The sequence below is a fragment of the Lonchura striata genome, chromosome 1 (genome assembly GCF_050655825.1).
Source record: "Lonchura striata isolate lonStrDom1 chromosome 1, ASM5065582v1, whole genome shotgun sequence".
Taxonomy (NCBI): domain Eukaryota; kingdom Metazoa; phylum Chordata; class Aves; order Passeriformes; family Estrildidae; genus Lonchura; species Lonchura striata.
The window spans coordinates 104,795,001-104,815,109 of record NC_140703.1 but is presented as its reverse complement, the minus strand read 5'-3'; the positions used below and the strand labels follow the sequence as shown (position 1 = coordinate 104,815,109).

General features: G+C 38.1%; 1 protein-coding gene across 2 annotated transcripts in view; it reads right to left on the bottom strand.

Annotated features, from left to right (window-relative positions):
- PHEX (phosphate regulating endopeptidase X-linked) overlaps positions 1 to 20,109 on the bottom strand; it is a 99,851-nt gene that overhangs the window by 18,297 nt on the left and 61,445 nt on the right. For both annotated transcript variants that reach the window (XM_021552941.4, XM_085559662.1), the window contains 3 exons: positions 19,345 to 19,448; positions 11,850 to 11,908; positions 2,339 to 2,393 (listed from right to left, as the gene is read on the bottom strand). In XM_021552941.4, coding sequence (XP_021408616.3) covers positions 2,339 to 2,393; positions 11,850 to 11,908; positions 19,345 to 19,448 — 218 coding nt within the window. The remainder of the gene's footprint in view (positions 1 to 2,338; positions 2,394 to 11,849; positions 11,909 to 19,344; positions 19,449 to 20,109) is intronic.

The window sequence follows — 20,109 nt, the reverse complement described above, 5'->3', positions numbered from 1 at the left end:
AGAGGATTTTGAAATAACATATTATTGGACTTAATGATCCATAGTGCACTAATTGCTCATCTCAGTCATGCCCAAAAACTATTATATCGTTTAATTCCCTCTGCTCCCATGAAAATCCTTCACTTTGTTTTTTGCTTTCCTGAATGGTACTTTGCATGTGTTAAAATCTCCCCTACTGTTTTTTAGCCCAAGTACTGTTGCACACCATCTCCAAAAAATGCAGGTTAAAATTGCATGTTTCAGCAATGGAAATGCCATCCTTTAGTGTGACAAGTTTGTAATCTTGTGTAGCACACAGTGATAATTACCCCTAATAAATGCACTATGTAAGACTTGTTTTCCATATCTGAAGTAAAGGGGTTATACAGGATCTTTTGCAGCTGGAGAAGTATAAAAATAATGGCACAAAATGTATAAAGAGATCCAGAAGAAACAAACCCTATTACTAAATACATCTTATTTTTCTTCTAAGATTCTTTGTCACCATGAGTGGTAGGGACAAAGAACAGGCTGGTGTTCTGGCACTATGGCTCCTTGGAGATTTCCTTAGCTCCAAAAGATGGGGTTAAGGTTGCAGGGAATTTTGGCCTTTGAATCTGTGAACCCCAGCACAGCATTTTGTCCATCTCAACAATATTTTTTCCAGAAATTTTCGCAGTTCAGTTCATGCTTTTCACTTCTGGGCACAGTTGGACAGAGATGGAAGGGTTAGGTGCAGCCCAGCAGATACCATATTAAAGGGGAACTTTCTGGGAATGGGGAGGCTCAGAACTGTAAGGAAGCAATGAGGTCAGATAGTTTGAAGTCTCTATTTCAATATATATGGCACTGAAGACTCACAATTGTGAACAGTGGCATTTGAGTGTTATTTTAATGTACTGAGATGTAAAAGTGATAACTAAACTTTACTTTCTGCAAATAGATGTAACTGGATTTTGGTGGTTGTGCTGGAACTGGACACTAAAATGCCACTAAATGTTAAATATTTGCTAAATTAGATTTTCAGCAGGCACTGGTAACTTCTTGATGGTTTATCTGTTCCACTGCCATGTAATGTTTCTTCTAAGCAGATAGAAAACGTCCAGAATATTTCAAGGACAAAAGCAATCTGCTGTCTGATATAAACCAGCTACATTTGTTTACTAAATTATATTTTGATACGTACTCCAGCAAAACCAATTTAAGCTAAGGTAACCTTTAAGGAAGAGAAATGAGCAAAGTATAATATTTTGAAAGAACCACAGTTTTATCACAATGGCAGAAGGTCAGAATACAGAGAAATCTGTTCAGAAAGCAAAGCTGGCCTGCAATAATGATAACAGAAAATGAGTTCACCTTAAGAAAGAAGAAAGGACTTTCTTCTATCCCCAATTACCACTTACAAAGTCACCTGGCCCATAAGAATTCTGTTTGAATGCAAATTAATTTGGTCATAAATTGAACATATATTGCCAAATTTCCTGTTTACAAGGACATAATCTAGATTGGATACTGGCAAAACCAAAAAGTTTGAAAAGTCTGATTTGTTTTTTCTTTTTAACAATGATTTATTAAGGATATCTTTCGCCAGCAACTGGCTTTATATAACTGCAAAATAACTTTCAGAAACTGCCACCAGAAATTGTTCATGGTCTTACCCTGCCCTAAAATAGAAAGCTACTGAACTGCACAAAAGCAGTGATTTTTCAAAATTTAATGTATGTGACCTATAATTACCCTTCCTTAGCTACACTGGCACATGGGCCTGCTCAGGCAGTCTCAGGCAATCACTTATGCACATGAAGATATTCTCATGCACCTTGACAGGCACAGACAAGGGCCCACTGCTAATCTTAGATATTAGCAGAAAATGAACAATACACTGATAATAACTGGCTTCTCTGGGTATTCACTTCTATTCAGGAAGTGTTAGTTATCTGATTTACAATTCCTTTTAATACCTGCCATGTGCACACTGCTACATCTGCATGCTGTAGCATTGAAATACTTCCACTTGGGTGCACTTAATTAGCAATTCCTGTGAGAAATCAGTCATCAGTTTAAGACAACAGCAACATATACAGCTCCCAAGGGTAAGAAAATATCACACAAAGCAGCACTTCTCAAAGTCAGCCCTTCCAGAGGCAAAAGCAGGATACAGCAGGAGAGAATGCACAACCCAAGGACCAAGTTTGCCTTAGAGCAGGACAACACAGTTTTCCTAGGGGCTAGCTTTCAGTTGCCTTCAGCAGTGCAGCCTTCTTCTCCACACCCTCCTCTTTGTCTATATATGTTTGCAATACCTTTCCCTGTTATTCCTCAGTTCTAGGTGGATGAGGTTCCCTTGTGCACTACTTACCTAGGATACTCTGCTCCCCAAAAGAAAGGCTTTTGAAGTTCTCCTGCTGGGAACCCTGCAATTAAAAAAGGAAAAAAAAAAAACAGAAAAAACTGGTGAGGTCAATTGAATACAGCTGAATAGCTGTCACAATGTCCAAGGGCTTAGATTTTATGACCTCATTTGTTTGGTTTCAGAAGGTTTTTCAAGGGGAGACTGCAATAGGGAGGTAGACTGCAATAGGGAGGATCTCAGAGAGGCAGCAGAGATCCTGCCACAAGCAGGTCTGAATAAATGCATGTGTTCCTGTGAGAAACACACCTCATGCTTCCTATGAAGGGGACTGGATTATCCTCAGGTGGCTGACTGATCAATAGAAAATACATAGGTGAAGTGCAATAAGAATTAAAATACTGTTAGCTTAGTGAGGCTTCAGTGAAGCAAGAAATATGAAAATTATAAAATACAAGCCTGATTCTATTTAGTCTATGAAAAATAGAGGTAAATGAACATACTTAGGCACTTCTGTAAAGGAAAACTGTAGATTATTAAGGCTGTAGGGCCAGCCTAGCTATGAATATTACCTGGCTGCTTCTGGTAGACTAAGCAGTTGCCAAAAAAATCAACAATGGAAACACTCTGGTGAGTGATGAGCTACTGATGTTTCACACAAGAATCAAAATTGTTCCTCAAATTCAAAGTCACAGGTTTATTTTTAATTCCAGGGTGACATTTTAGTGCCAGGATACTAAAGACAGTAGAACTGCACATGGTAGAAGTTTAACATCCCAAATAATTGCTAAATAAAACATACACCCACGGTCAAAGTTCTTATGTGATGGTGAAAAGTGACATACTTCCAGGCCCAAATTTACTGTCTTGTGTCACAAACTCTCATCTATAAAGCACAGGTACACACCTGCTTATAAGATTTACCCACATGGTCATCACCTTGTTGAGGAAGAACATTTCCTCAAGTGACTCACTTGTTTTCCCAGGAACTCTTCTTTACCCTATGGGTCTCTCTTCAAGAAATCACCTGAACACCCAGAACAATACAAAAACTATATTCATTTGATTCTAACACTCTTCAGTTTTTTGTTGATAGTTTGGTTATGGACTTCTTTATATCTGAGATAAGTTGTTAGTCAAGACCTTTGTCTTTTCCTTACAAAGTCTTTAAAAACTTACTTTCAAATAAAAAAAAAGAAAACAAAAAACCCAACAAACTAAGAAACCCAAACCAAACCCAGTATGCTGAGCGTAATTCATGCCAAGTGATGTGGCACAAGGAATGTCCTCCTGTTGCTCCTCCATGGCTGCCATCATTCCCTATCTGCAATTAGCTTATAAAAAGGGTAAGCTTCAAACTTATTTTCCAAGTGTTGTCTGGGTTTTTTTATCCTTAATTTTCCAGATGTTGTTTTATTCTTTAAAGCACAATATAATTTTCTTTTCCAGCACTGCAAACCACAGTTTTACCAATGTCAAGGACAAAGTTTTACTGATCTAACTCTCCTTGCCTCCCAGTGCACAGAGAAGATTATTTATTATGCATGTTTTGAACATTTTAGGGAGCAATGGTACACTCATACAACCTGAGGAAAATTGCTTGTTAGGCCTTAAGAGCTGTGTTCAGAGCTGAAAATCTAGTTTGAACTGGTTCCATCCAAACACTGAAATTCAGAAAAGGTTTTGTAAAGCTTAGGCTCTGACAACTCTAAATTATGCTATCCCCACAATAGCAGAGGAGAGCAACTGTGGTCAAAATGAGCAAATGAGCCCATACTGAAGGCAGTATGAACCAAGGTAGCACAGTCACCCCACAAATCATGTTTAATGATCACACAATTCTGGGTGCCTGGCACTGCACCAAGAGGCTATCCAGATCTTTTAAGGAGCTGCAATTATTTTTTATAAAATAATATAAACTTGTAGTGAGTTTGCTCTTGTCTGCAGTAGAGGTAATATACATTATTTACAGCAAATTAGGTGCAAATCTTCACTCAGGCTTATGCAGCTACACTAAATGTGTCATCATAGAACATTGCTGAAACACAGTCAGCTGAGTTAAGCCATGAGATAGTTTCACTAAACAAGTCAATGGGCATGAATGGTAGGGAGCTCCAATGCTGAATCTGTACAACAGGTTGGTAATTATTTTACTCAGTCAGGATCTATTTTAGGTTAGATATAACTGAGCAAAATGCTGGTTGAAGGAGTGGTTTCTGCTTCAGGGCATGTATGAAAACACCTCTGTAGCTGGCACTAAAGGAAGCTCAGGAAGTATTGTCAGGCCAAAGCAGAGTTAGAGGCCAGTAGAATGTACTACACATTTCAGAAAACCTCAGGAAACTGTAATACATTACCACCAGTAGTTGTTTGGTTTTATTTTGTTTGGGGGGTGCATGTTTTTATGGTTTTGTTGGTTTTGTTTGTTTGTTTGTTGGTAATAAAGAAAAATCTAGGTCTGAAAGTGATTCTTGGTGAGCTAGAAAAGCAAATGGATCCCATTCTCCTGAGGTCAGCAGCACTGAGGGACTGACGGTGCTTGTCCACCATTCCAACACTACAAGGAACACATTAAGAGCTGACAAATCTTTTCATGCAACATCTCCTGCACAAGACTACTTTTAATGTAATTAAAGGTTTCTATCTTCATTGTATCCATAATGTCATTTTCAGCATCTCTCTCCTGCAGGGTGCTGTAAAGTCAGAATGTATTTAAAATTTGAAGGTGTTTTCTTTTTCTTCAGTTTTGCAGGGGCTTTGCTATCATAAATGGATTAATAAATCTATTTACTAGGTAATACCTTCATGGTATTATTGTATAATACCATGAAGGTATTATACAATAATATATGCATATATTATGTATATACCATAATACATGGTATATTGTATAATACACTTTGCAGATGAATACCCTTACCGCAGTATAATATTGCTAGTTTACCAAGAAGACACAAATAACTGCATTTGATCCGATAATTCCCAGAAAAAAATGCAGTGCAATAATGGATAAACTAAAGTACATGAGAAGACTCACCAAATCACAAGGAAATTTGGAGTTCAAGTCTAAATATTAATTCAAATTGTATAGTTCACTTACATTATTCAATTATATTGCATGATGTTTTTAACTGAGCAAGGAAAAGCCTTATTCCAAGCTAGTGCATTTACAACTTCCAATAATGAGGTTGGTTTGTTTTAAGCAACTTCACAGGCTAGTGAATCCCCCAGATAAATAACAGATACAAGAGATAGCTGTGCTAAACTGTTTGATATACAGGGTTCTCTGCCAATTGGTGTGCTGACAGTTCTCAGATGTTTTCAAATGCTCTAACTTGTTTTTTTCAAGTCACATTCATTCACTGAATGAATTCAGATGTAGAGTTTTAAAGGGAAGACTAACTGCTGGTCAGTAATCAAAGAACATTGAATTCACATAAGGAAATGTGAAGACAGCTGGGATGTTGGTTAGTTGTCTAAAACAGCCCAAAGGGAAGGATACATTTGTTTAAAATGGTTCCACAGACTTCTATTTGGACTACTGAATCTCATCCCAGTGATAGTTTTGATTTTGGGGTCTAGCTGTCAGTCTCACTGGCAAGGGGCTCCTGCAAGTTTTATCTCAGATAAAACACATAAGAAAAAACACATTGTTTTCAGACACTTTAAGACACACAGACAGCTTTGAGCATCCATATGTAGGTGACAGAGACTAAACTGTCTGTCATTACATGGACCTGAATCATACACCTTATTTCAAGTTTTATCTTGTGGACAAAGAGGACAGAAAAAAAAACTTGTACAAGGACAGAAAATATAAATTGTGTAAGGCACAGTAACTGTTCCATGCAATGCATGAACACAAAGCTTAATTTTATTAAGAACTCGGTGAATAAATTAATTTAAAAGATACAGGGAAGTAATGGTCTTAAAGAGGACTCTGCAGCCTCTGCTTCAATTCTTGGCTCAGTTTCTCCTTCACCTGACAAGAGGTTTTTTCTACTCATGAAAAAGAGAGAACCTGGTGTTCACCAACCTCAGTGGGCCAACATGAGGAGGAACATGATGTGGTTTGTAAGGTGCCAAGAAATACTGTCTGCTAAGGGAGTGGGAAATCTGAAAGCATCTGTTTTACAAGTAACTGAAACCATTATTTTACGAGAAAACAGCCTCAGTGGATTCCCTGGGGTGAGGGAATGGGGGCTAGGGGGAGAAGAACAAAGTACAAGTTCTTTGATTTTATACATTCATAGGTAGGAATTTTAGAAAGAAAAAATAAAGAATGGAGGTAAGGATCATGCACCATGGTTAAATAAAAGAGAATAGTGGTCTTTAGTAAATCAGGAAAACTGAAAATGAGGGCTCACTTAAGACACTTAGAGCTTACTTAATAACAGGGCTCAGAAGTGTTCAGTCCAGATCTGTTACATTCATTAACCTCCAGGAAACTAATGGCACACTTGAAACTACTTCATTGCAAATAGTCCAGTTCTTAAGGGAAGAGAAAATGCCCTGTGCACATTCCCCTCATCCTGCCCTGGCCAGGCACCAGGTGCTGTTTGCCAGCACTTCCCTGGCTTCTGGCAAGATGAGAGTTCTCCCTTGCAACCCCAGCATCAGTGAGCTGCCAGCGTCAACATCTGCGTGATGCTTCCTGTAAAGATGATACTTATTGGCTAATATGAGCTCTCATCTCTGGCTTTCTCTGTGGATGCTAATTTGAATGCAATTTTTAAATTCTGTTGTAGATCATATCTGCTTCCTGTAACATGTGTTGAGGCCTCTCTCTAAAGAGGCCTCTTGACTTTCACTAGAGAACTGCAGTAACAGCACAAATGACTTAGAAGGAGCATGAATATAAACTTGCAGAGATAATATCAAGATTAATTATCCAGTACATCTATTCAAGCTTACACCTCATGAGTGCATTGCTTATATTTGCCTCAGTTCACTGTAAACCTCCCTTTCATTACTGTTCACAGCCCACAAATGTGACTATTTTTATATATTCTAGAGGCATACATATTTACACTTTGAAAAAAAAACCTAAACACACCAAATGTCTGATGAACAGTTCCCTTTTATCCTTAACATATTCAAAGGCCAATATTTTAGTGCTGTAATGAAATAAAACCTTTTCTTGAACAGAAATATTCTAGCACACTTTGATCCTCACTTGTGTCTATTTTAAGCACATATTTGCTGACTGCTCTAGAGCACATTAAAATAAACTAATCCGTTAGAAATTGTTTTTGGTGTTCCAATTATGATAATTAAAAAGATAGTATTCATGCTGCTTAGATGATATGAAGTGTACTTAGATACATTTTGAGACTCTAAAGGCAATGACACATACCTGTTGTCTTTGTTAAGTACCTATAATTAAAGGGTAAATTGGCAAGCAAATGTACAGAAAATTGAAAAATTATCCAAACTAGGATTAAAAAATTATTAATAACCATTATAAACATGCACGGTGGTTCCTCTAAGACATTTTGAATTATGGAAAGAGAGGAAATAAATAAATAAAACTCATATACAGAGAACATCAGGAGTAAACTTGTATAATATTAAGATAAATTATATGCAACATCTTTTTTAACTCTGCTCTTTGCAGCACATCTCACCTTGGTGCAGCTACTTATTTCTCCTTTGGAGATACTTACAGATTCATTCATCATTCAAACTATCAATAGTTTAGTACTGAAAATGAAACAAAGCAACACCAAACACAAAAGTGTTTGCACTAAAAGACATCAAAATTTGGTACATCTACAGCATATGCAAAATTTGCTAAATTCTCACAAATCTAATATTTTTTTAAATAATCTAGTTTCTATTCTCTATTAATTTTTCTTTTAGTGAAACAAGACCTTTGCTTCCAAGTAACCGAGCAGTCAAGTTAAGAACACTAACATCCTGCCTGTGTATGTATATATATCACATGGACTTGCATGGATAGTCCAATATTTATGTCAGTTTTACAGATTACAGAGAGATAAGCATTTGTGATCCTTCCATCAGGAGTGTCAGAGACCTCCGTGTGCTCTCAACACAGAAAGCAAAAGCATCTGCCTAAAGCTCAGAAGTGCTCAGGACATCCACATTTCCCTTCCCTTCTGCAGGCACCTGATGATTGCTCCTATTCAGAATCCACGGGTCAAGGCACTGATGTTTCTTTTTCTCTTAACTTTTTAAAGAAGCTTCCAGTGACTAATGAAGTTTGGAGTTGCTGTAGTTTTGTTGATATCGTGACACAGTATATTTCCATTTCCAAACTAATTTTTAGAATCAAATTTTGGAACCAGGGATTTTCCAATTCACATAGAAACTACTTTCCATGATCAAATTCTATTATGCATTTGAAAATTCTTATTTCTCAAATTCTTCTTAGTAAACTCACTTATAAAGAGCAGAAATAGATGGACCTTATTAGACATTAAAATCCAGTTTGCTCACTGAAGAGCAACTCAAGCAGATGGAGAGGATATCTGGTTCAATCACTCATTTACAGGAGTGATCAGTTGTAGATATGAAGGAAAAGAGTTTCAGGCAGAATTACCTGTGAGGTAATTCTTCTGCTAGCACATATTCCTACCTTCCAGCAGCCAGCAGCAGTGGGAACTGTCCTCCTGAACTGGGTTTATATCCCTCTGTTCTTTTGTACAGAACAGAACACCCTCTTTTCAGTTCATCTGCTAATGCAGTGAGTAGCACAGATCCTCACAGCACACCCCACCAGCTATTTGCCAACAAGTAATTGGTTCCTACTTCCTTTTTTTATCATCTCTAATCAGTCATTGATTTATGAAAGGACCTCACTTGTCCCATGACAACTTTCAGGTTATTAGGATTGAGAAAGAACCTCATCAAAAGTGTTCTATGGAAAAGAAGTATATATGATCATATCAAGCATACTTACTTGCTTTCTAAATTAAAAAACAACAACAAAAAAAACTCTAGTAGATTAAGAAAGCATGATTTTTTTCTAAAAGAAAAATCAAAAAGCATTCACAGTCTCATGTGCACTCTTCATTGTTGTATCATATGCTTATTCATTCTCTCTATTCAATATGTTGTGGTCACAACCAGATTTCTTCATATAAATGCTAAGATGGTTTGTTATACAGATCCCTCTGAATTGTCTTTTGAAATATAGGATTTGATACTTGTCACAACTATTCTTTCTGTGGAGGCCACTATAAGCCATAGGCTATACACCAAAGCTGGTTGTTTGGAAAATTTTTGTCTAAGTTCCTTTAAAATACCTGGGTGCTTGTATTTGTCACAGTTCCTTGTATGAATTTCTTCTAAAGTCCCTTCTATTGACACTAAATTTTAAACAATTTCTGGGACTAACCTCTCACAAGCAAAAGCTCCAGAATCAGAAGTTTCCAAACTCTTTCAACACAAAGAATTAGCTTATTTTTATTCCTTAGAGACTCTCCTCTCTCAGTGAATTTGACAAAAAGGTTTGAAGTATTAGTTCTTACGCTCCTAGAAATTTGGTCCTCTAAATATTTCTGGGCTTGCTTTATCACAATTTTACATCTAACTTGCTAGAGTTCAAACATAATTCTTATTCTTAAATTATTCTGGTTTCTAGAGCTTTTTTCCTGTTATTTAACTAGGCTTTAAAAATGTCACAGTTCTTGAGTCATGTGAGCAGCCCCCAGAACTTTGTACAGATTACTACTGAAAACACAGCTGCAAAGCAGTAAGGTAGCAGCTCTTCCCCACCAGCATTAATGGGAAATCAGTAGTGATGTGTCAAATGTTTATCAGCAACTTCTACCAGAGAATGTTCCTCCCACATCACACAGGGCCTCTTGACCCATAAAAACAAACCAGCCAGCAGTGACAGACAGTACTGTGCCTTTCTCCGAGTCCTCCTCCTGTTGCACATCATTTTTGGGACATGATTACATTTGTACTTCTCTCTCAGGTATGAGAGGACTTTGTTCAGAGCCACCTAAATCCTTTTCCTCTTTGAAAAATGTCCTAAAAATGACTGGGAGTGAGTGGCACTGTCCAAACTTCCAGGTCACTTGCGAGAAGAGGTCAGCAGTTATGGTAGAAAATAAAATCACCCCTACACCCATGACTGATGGGTTATGTTTGACAACTCTCTGCCTCCTGACTCTTTTAGACACAGTGAATGTAAAGTTTTCAGTGGCTCCAGCCTCTCATCTCAGTTTTCTCTAGCGTGCCATGGCAGAGATTCTGGGACAGCTGAGCACTGCTAAAATTTGAAAGAACCCAGTATTAAAGAGGGTATAACAGCAATGTCTCTCGTTTTTCTCTGAGCAGGCTTCCTCTCCACTCACATAAAACCTTTCAAGCAGCAGCGGTGGCTGGAGGAAGAGCAGCTGTAATGCTTCAGGGGTACCTCAGACTTGTGACCACCTCATCCAAGTGCTCCCTCTGATGATCAACAAAAATGTGTCCGCCTAATGATGACAGTCCTCTAATTAAGGCAGAACTATTTAAATCTAGCACTAATTTTAATCAAAAGAACTGCCTAATTAATATACATGCTTTACAAATGAGATCACTTAGACACAAAAAAATTTAAGCGAGTGGTTTGAAGGCAAAACTGTTTACAGAAATTGGTAGAAGCAAATATAAGCAGACTTAAATTACCAGTCCTCTGCTGTACCTTCTTCAGTGTGATACATTATCTTTGTGCCTTTCTCTCTGTGTCCAAAAGAAATTCAGGAGAAAAAGGGGGAATCACTCAGCAATTTTTGAGGTCCTGACTCTGGGGACTGAGACCACAGAAGTGGTGGCAGCCACTTTACAGACCCTAACAGCACAGAAAAAGAAAGCAACTTTAACATTCAGGGCTAATAAGAGCAAAGAGAATTGCCAGGATAAAGGTAAAACTGTTGCACACAGACTGGTATAGAATTCTAAAGCCTGGTATAGAATTTTAGAAAATTTCAATTCAAAGCCCCATTAAGGCAAACAGAAATGAACATCCAAACTAGGAACACATAATTGAAAAACTCAGCTCTTTTACCTTATTTTTTTTCCACACTAGAATATATGCTGTCTAAAAGTAACCAGTAACAGAAATTAGAATCACACAGATAGCACTTCACATGCAGGTAAGAATTTTCAGTTAACTACAGATATTACTCCTTGTCCTTGAAGGTATTGAACAAATCCACTGGATACAACTTCGTATGTTTTATAGTCTATATCACAGTCTTCTCTAGTCACATTTATTATTACATATCTGTCAATACTAGAGGACAGAACTGCTATCACTCTGTATTTATGGAGATGTTCGTACACCATTTTGCTACAGAAAACAAAAGTGATTTAAGCTATCATTCACAATGGACAGAGTGCAAAAACACACACATACACACTGAAGTCTCACAGCTGAATTACCAGGTTTGAACTTTTAATTTTCAGTCACAAACAACACACCAGGTACAGCTGTTATCTGAAGCTTGATGCATACATTCCCAAACAAGCACTTTATGAGGAGACTCAGAAGGAAGATACTCACTGATCTGGTTGGTAGATGCACTATAAAAAGCATTTACAGTAGTTGGGCTTGTAAACCACCTGTAGCAAGAGCAAAAGAAATTGTCTGTCAGTACATTGACATTCACCTTTATGAATCAAAGGAGCAAAGATAAAAATTGAACTCAGTAGAAGGAAGTAAAAACATTAAGGACTTAAGATACATTAAAATTTAAGTATTTCTCCATTTCAGTACATGCTACCTACACTTTCTAGAACATTGAAATCTATTGTTTAATTACTTTAACTGCATACAGTCAATAAATGGCCAACAGGAGCAATTCTTACTGTTCCTTTCATGTGATCTGTTTAATTTTTAAGTGACCATTGTGCTTGTGAGGCCAGCCATGCTGATGACACAAAATTCACCCAGAAGAGGCTGCAACACAGACAGCAGCCGTGAAAACTCTACTGTGTGTTTTTCAAATGTGTGGAGGAACTCTGTGTTGGAATTAGAGGAGAGCATTTTGAAACAGGTAAAGTGGCTTTAGAGGCATTGCTGAACAACTACTTGAAAAATTAGGATTATGCCAGCAACATAAACAGATAATTTCTGGGAATGTAAATGCAAAATAAACATCTTCATGTTCTGTACCCTATGCAGTGAACATGACCATCCCAAACAAACAGACCTCTTGCCAGGCATTTCTTCTCATAGTTTGATTTCTCATATATACTGGAAAAAAAACCTAGATTTGAATAGGAGTTGGACTTTAATGATCCTTGTGAGTCTCTTCCCACTCAGGATATTCTATGATTCTATGAATAGCAAATGAATCTCCTTAGCCTAAGCTCATTTTGTCATATTGACAGTAGCTTCAACCATATGAATGGAAAATCTTGACTGACTTCGGCAAGATCCAAATTCCCTCAGACGAAACCCTGAGTTCAGTGAGCCCAAGATTTAACTTTGTGTTTTGATAAGGGAGAAATTAGGTTAAAGAAATAAAGATTATGATAATTAGTAGTTAGTTCATAATAACTTAGAAGAAACTCTAGTAAATGTTCAAACAGGAACATCCTGATATCATTTGTAAAATAATACTCAAAAGTTTTATAAAGCCATGTGAATGCAATGTAATTGTTTTGGAAAATTTCTTTTAAAGAGAAGAGAAAGAAGCTGCAAAACATTGAGTAAGATCTTTCCAAAGGAAGATCTTTCAGAATATGGAAAATGTGTGATATCAGTGACAATGTACACACAGTTCATGCTTTTAAATAGCCCCATTAATAAAAGAGTCATCTGCAGATCCTGACTGTTTTTCTGACAACTAATGTCCTTACTTAAACCATGTAACAAAGTGTAGAGTTCAAAAATGGCAGCATTTTGTCTTTTATCAATAAATTTAACTGCTTATTTTATTCTCCAAGCTAAGCAGCTTATTTTGCAATACATCAACTAGAAAAACTAATAAATAAAGGCTAAGAGTGATGTCATGTACATATTTTAACCATCCATTACATTACAGGCTGTAATTGTCAGAGATAACTCTCCCTGTTTTGTTTATTAGGAGATTGTGAAGGGGAGGAGCAGGGGAGGCTGTTTTCTGGTCTGTTTTCTGCTTTCTTCATAATAAGGAGATTAAATGTTAGAGGTAATGTAGTGAGATAATGGAAAATTGAAGAAAGAATGTATATGGTGAGGGAAAAAAAATGAGGAGCTTAATTAACTACATTTCAATTTCATGTTTGTTCACAGTAGCAATCAGCTGAACTGTTTTGAAGGATGCAAGCCTGCCGTTTATGCCTTGGAACCTGCACTCCAGGCTTAGCTGTAAATCTGGAGGACTGTTCCTTTATTGATAAGGAGAAAGCCCATCTAAAAAAGTCAAAACTTCAATTTATATTTTACTGTAAACTTGAGCAAAGACACATAGTGTTGTGACTTGCACCTCATCCTCTTGGCTTGTTCTGCTTACAATGGCCTTTCTGTTCTCAAACAGCAATTTTGAAGCATGAAAAAGGCTTCTGGGACAGAAAATGTTCCCTTTCTGCAAATTCCTCTCAGCCTTTTATTTCCAGTCAAAGGATCAAGGGCCTGAGATGCATAAGAGATATTTCAAAACAGATTAATGTGCTGTGGCTCTTCTCTCCATGCTCTGTGGGGGCTTACCACTGCTAGCTGCAAAGAGGAACACCGCAAGCAGCAGCAAAGAGCTCTTCACTGACCAGAGACAGCTCTCTAACAGCACAAGTCTGCACTTGTTTTCCTGGGTGAGGAGGTGGTGATGCAGGCACTTGTCCCCACAGGAACACCTCACTCTGCCCAAGAGCAGCACTGAATGCTGGCAACATTTGGTCCACATCTACTGAGGGAGGACTTCACACATCCTCTGGCCATATTTTCATAGCCATGAGCTCATAGACTTGGAGCTTGCAGGGGAAGATAGATCACAGCATGCCTGTCCCGAGGCTGCTGCTTTTCTCATGATCTGCCACCAGAATTGCAGAGCCCATCCTGTTTGCTGAGCTTAGCATGAGCCCAAGGCTGAGAGCAGCCTTGATTTTCCCACTGTAAAACTGGACTCAGTTCTTTCCAAATTGCTCCTCCATAACAAGGCCTCAAGAATGACCCTGTATGGAATTCATTATGCTTTTAAGCAGTTAGGAAGAGGACACTTAGCAGCTATACTGAGGAGTCAGGAAGAATGAGAGTTCTCTAGTAACAAGCAGACTATTGTATTAAGCGTTCTCTAGTAACAAGCAGAGAAAGAAGCATATTTCTATTCCAGCATTTTGTTGTACCATTCTGAGCCCTCTCAAAAAGATTTAGGAAATCTTTTTTCCACAAAAGAGTAGCAATAACCAAGACTGCTTCCATCCAGGCTAGCAGAACAACTTCATTTCTCATCTGCCATGTTCTTTCAAGTGAGCTCATGCAAGTGAGCTCCTTGAAATGACTGAACCTTCAGGGACCGTTCTTAACTAATAACAGACCAAATTACAACATGAAGGTGTGTAATAAATAGCTGTTACTGTTAAATTTTAAGGTGAAGCAAATTTAGAAATAACTCTCCCATTCCTGTTTGAAGTCAGAGTCCCTGAGAATTTAATCTAGGTCTGGTGACAATTTCTGTGTGCTTTATCTACAGAAGGATAGAAAAAAAGAAAGACATTACAATTTCCAAACTCTTATTAATTACAAAGTAAATAAAAAAAATTCTAGAACTGTTTACACTGTTTTCATTTGCTATAAGTTTGTGAAAAAGGGATAGTTTTGAATGATGTAGTATTACCTATCTGGTACTGCAGCAGTCAAAATCTAATTCTGCAGAGTTGACACTTGTAAGGTTGAGATTTCTCTTGTAGAAATAAAATTTGAAACATACAATGAGATAGCAAGTGGGGCAGAAACTCCCTTAGTCTATGTTCTTGAGGCTGAAATTTCCTCTGGTATTTTCTTTCTGTGTTAAGAGTATAGTGTGCTACATTGCCATTCATGAACAGGAATGGTTGGAAATATTAACAACACAGAAAAATCTTATTTGTTTATTTACTTCTCTGTAAAGCATAAATTGAATTTGCAAATTGATTCTCAGCTTTTTGAGTTGGAAGAAATCATTTGGTTTGCTGGTCAACATTCAAAGTAAGAAATAAAAAATTAATAATCATATAAACATAGCAAATGAACTTCTAAATGTACAAAGGCAAGCTAGTTAGAAGGGATAAGCTGTACAAAGTTTCTGGAAGCTGTAAAATGTCTTCCAAAGAAAACACTAAAAAGAAAAACTTCTGAATGAGGGGCAACCTTCAAAGTGACTTTCAAAATTGTATTTTCTCTTTTCCTTGTTAGTTTCTTTAATATATTTTCCCATGTAGAAGCAGATTATTGACCCAGGCCAGGTTACCATCCATCTCCCTTAGGAATAGGCAAGGAACTAGAATGATAAGGCTGGGTCCAGCCTTCAGTGCCACATTTGCTGCTTAAAAAGAGGTTCAAAGACCAGGCAAAGGCTCCAGGAGGTTCCTTTCCAGCCTCTCCTCTCCAGGGAAGATCCCAGCCACACAATTTCCAGCAGTGCCTCTCCAACAGACAACAGCCTGCCCAGTGGTTTTGATGTCTGTTTTTACCTTTTTTGCAGGAGCTTTTACACCATCCTTAGAGGTATCCAACCCAGAACCTCTCAGAGGTACCCTCCCTTGTGACAAACCAAGAGCCAGGGCTAACACACAATAGTGTGTGATCCAGAAAAAAGGGATGGGTTCTGGAGGAGACCCCAGAATCCTCTTATAGCATCCTTCCTTTGTATCCTCTTATCAGGATACCAGACATCTACATCCCCAGTGAAAAGTGGAGAAAAATTTGGCCAGGTCTAAAAGTCTTAGATTATATGCTGACTTCAAAGGAGAAAGATGAATAATAATGAAGTGGTGTGGCCAAGAGGTCTTCTGATGCTTTGTTAAATGCAAGTATAATATCAGTGTTAAGAAGGACAGATCCTATCTCTGATTAAAAGGTGCAGGCATGTGTTTGTATACACACACACTTAAATTTCTATGTATGAATGTGTATGACTCCATGGATGGATAGGCAAATGCAACTAAAACCCTGACTCTCCTTCATTTTTCCCTTCCCCATGGCTATCACTTCCCCCTGTACTGCCTTTCACTTTCCTCTGCTCCAGCTGTATCTCACCTGGCTTACAATGATTGTCTCCACACCTGGTGCCCATCCTCCCACACTGCTGCTTACAGCCCCTCCACTGAGCCCTCTCAGCCTAACCTGTGCTGGTGTGTGCACCCCATTCCTCAGCTCCTGCACAAATCCCTTTCATTTTTCTCTCTGCTGATACCTGAGCACTTTTTTTCTTGTTGGCTAGAGCCAGCTGTGACGGTGACAGTCACCTCCCCAGCCAGCTGTGAGGCTGCAGCTGGCACCCAAGGCTGGTGTTGAGCACAAGTGACACCTCCCAGAGCTGTGGTGTCCTCGGGGAGCCTGGCCCCAGGAGTGGCAGAAGAGGCAGCTCCAGCACCCCTGTGCCTTGTCACAGCTCCCCAGTGCCTTGTCACAGCTCCCCTGTGCCTTGTCACAGCTCTCTGGCACCAGTGGGGCTGGGTGTGGCCCCTCACCCATGCCCTGAGCAGGGAGGAGCTCATCTGAGTTCCTCCATGCTCCCTTCTCCTGCCAGGCAGATAAATGCCAGGGATGCAGGGAACAGAAGAAAGAATAAAGATTTTTTGCTAATTATTCCTGATTTTGGGTTTTTTTTCTTTTCTTTTTTTTTAATTAAAAACTGTTGAATTTCCAAAACTATTCTTTTCCACTTTGTTATTCATATTGCCCCTTGTTTTATCCAACTGGTTTGTCTTGTATCTCCCATCTTTTCTGTCCATCCCCTGATGGTCTTTCCCTGGTGCTTCAATTGAACTATCATTTTAATTTCACATTTAGCTGAGGAAAGTGATTCCAGTTTGAAATAATTATTGAGAAAAATGGACCATTTGCTAAAAGAATATAGTGTTTTACATTTTGGATGTAATATTATTTTAGCAACTTTTATTTTATTTCCTTAAACACTAGTTTTCTTATTTCTCCTTTTGGTCCACAACTTTGGTGAGCTTATAATATCTATCTCAAAATATAAATGTTATGCTAAAAGCTACTAAACTAGGCAAAAGAAGAAATGAAGCAAACAGAAACAAAAACCCAAGGGTAATTAGTTATTAACACAACACCAAGCTTCATCAAAAATTCTGTGGAGTTATATGAAATGTAAAAGTTTAAAAAAGAAAAACACAAAAATGAGAGAAAAAAAACAAGGCAAAAGTATCAGAAAGAAGTGGAGTATGATGATTTAAAAGTGGGAAGTAGCTAAAAAGTGGCTGATATTTTTGAGGCCAGATTTGACATGCCTTAGACTGGTGAGTGAGAGTTATTGGTTTATTTAAATAATTTTTTAAAAAATTACTGGTGGCAGCAATGACTGTGCCTTGGTGTCCCTCAGCAGGCAGAGTGACACCACTTTCATTGCCCTTTTCTATCACTGAACAGTTGCAGAGACAGAATAATATCCCAGCAGGAGCCCCGATTATCCCTCCCTGCCAGGGCTCAGGTGGAGAGTTCCTCCAGCCCTGCAGAAGGCAGAGCAAATAGCTGTGTTAACAAAGGGAAGGGACCAGAAATCCAGCTGGCATCCCCCAGGCCTGAATGTGCTGAGGGGTGACAAGAGAAGAGCTACAAAGTTGGTGAGGGGCTGGCTATTATGTAGTCCTGGGAATAAGAAGGTAAAGACAGGCATGAGATGTTCCATCTCGTAGAGGGCCACTGGATAACACTTTCATTTTTGAAGCACAGCCATGGGACAGCTCTCAGATGACAGCCCTGCAGTCAGGGGCTGCCTCCCACTTGATTTCCTGACAGGGGAGCTTTCCCATTTTTGGGAGCTTTCTCATTTTTCCCAGCTCTCCTTTTGCCAGGAGTCTACAGGTTCTGCACCAGTGCTGGCTGGCCCAGGGCTGACCATTGCTGTAGAGAGGCCAGCGCTGGTTTACTGCTCTCTTGGAACTGTTACCCTGAAGAGAATACACCACCCTGGTCTAGTCCTGACATCCAGGAAAATCCCTAAAATCATACCCCAGGGCTGACCAGTGCACCGGCAGAGAAAGCTGTGATCAGAAGGTAAAATTCACAATTAAATCTAAGCTATAAATGATGCCTTGACCACAGGGGGCTAAATGAAAACACCCCAAACATGAGCAACCTTTGTTTGTCCCCCTGCCTCACAGACAGCACAGAGCCACCCCCAGAACAACCTATGGCTCAGTTTGAGTAGGGCTTCTGGAGTCCTAAGGAAATAAAAGCATTCGAGCTAAGCACTGGCACTGATTTCAAAGTCTGTGTGTAGAAGAAGTCATTTTTAAGTAGCATGATTAGACTAATTAAGTTCTGCTTAGGTTTTAATTTGCATTTTAAGGATTTGATTACCCACTAGTAAGAAAATAGAATGATTCTCTCATGTATTTTATGACAGTTTGTGACACAGTCTGCGCTCCCATGTTTACAAATAAATAAAAATAACATACGTAGATTAAATTATGTTTCATTCTGTATCATTGCTATCAACAGCAGGTAACTAACAATGCTGTTTTGTATTACTAATAATAACATTATCTCTTACTATGATTTAATTCCTACAGAATGTATTTCATAAATCCTCACTGTACCATTTCAAACTCTGTGACCAAGAGACATAATCCATTTTTAATTGCAATTCAATTACCCCTTTTTTTCATTAAGTTTAAGCTTCAAACATGTGACTACTCTGCATATGAGCAGGGATACCTTACCAAAAAAAAAAAAAAATTCACAAGAGTTTCTGAATAATGGGAGTTTGCCCATAGGCTTTTTGTGGCATAACATATTGCTGTTGACATAATTCTATTAAAACTTAATATTAACAGTATTTAATATATAAATTAAATAATAAAAGTTAAAATATTGTTAGAAGATTATGTAAATTTGCCTTTTTTCTACTCACTCTGTTTTTGGAACTTCTTTTCTAAGCCAGTAGAAATCAGATTGGGCTGCGTATTTGCGAGTTTGCAATACATTGCCAAAAAAATCATTTTCTGTAAACTTCAGCTGTACCGAGAAAGCACAGACATTTTTAAAGCATGTCCAAAGAAACAAAAGCTGACATAAAACAAGCAGAATTTTTATATGAGATAATTACCTAATTTTTTTTTTGCGATTATCAAAGCAAGTAAAATTTTCACACTTGGTAGGCAGAATAAATATTTTATGAGCTTACTTTAAAAAAACAGTGGTTGAACAGATCTGCACAAGGGTCTGGAACACTGGGAAAACTCTTCATTGTGCAGAATGCTGCTGAAGGAATCATAAGCACCCTACAATGCATTGCAGACTGCACATTGCTATGGTTATTATTAAGACAGCCTCTTTCCCAGGAGAAAGTAGGCTTACTTTTATTTTTAAAAGTGCATTTTAAAACCACTTCCAACAATGTAATGAAGTCCCCTTTTTCAGCTTGCTTTACATTTTATAAAAAATACTTCATATTCTGTGCCTTCTGAGAGTTCTACCACATTAAATATTTACAGCCATAGGGCTCCATGCTTCTATAAGTTTCCAAATCTAACAGCATTCACACACACAAAACTAAACAGGCAAGGAAGAGGGATGTTAATAAGTTATAAATCCCTGTCATCAGTTTAAAACAATTCTATGATTTGTGAGGAAGTTGCTCTTTAGATGTAAACTACTGTTTTGCAGGCATGATTAA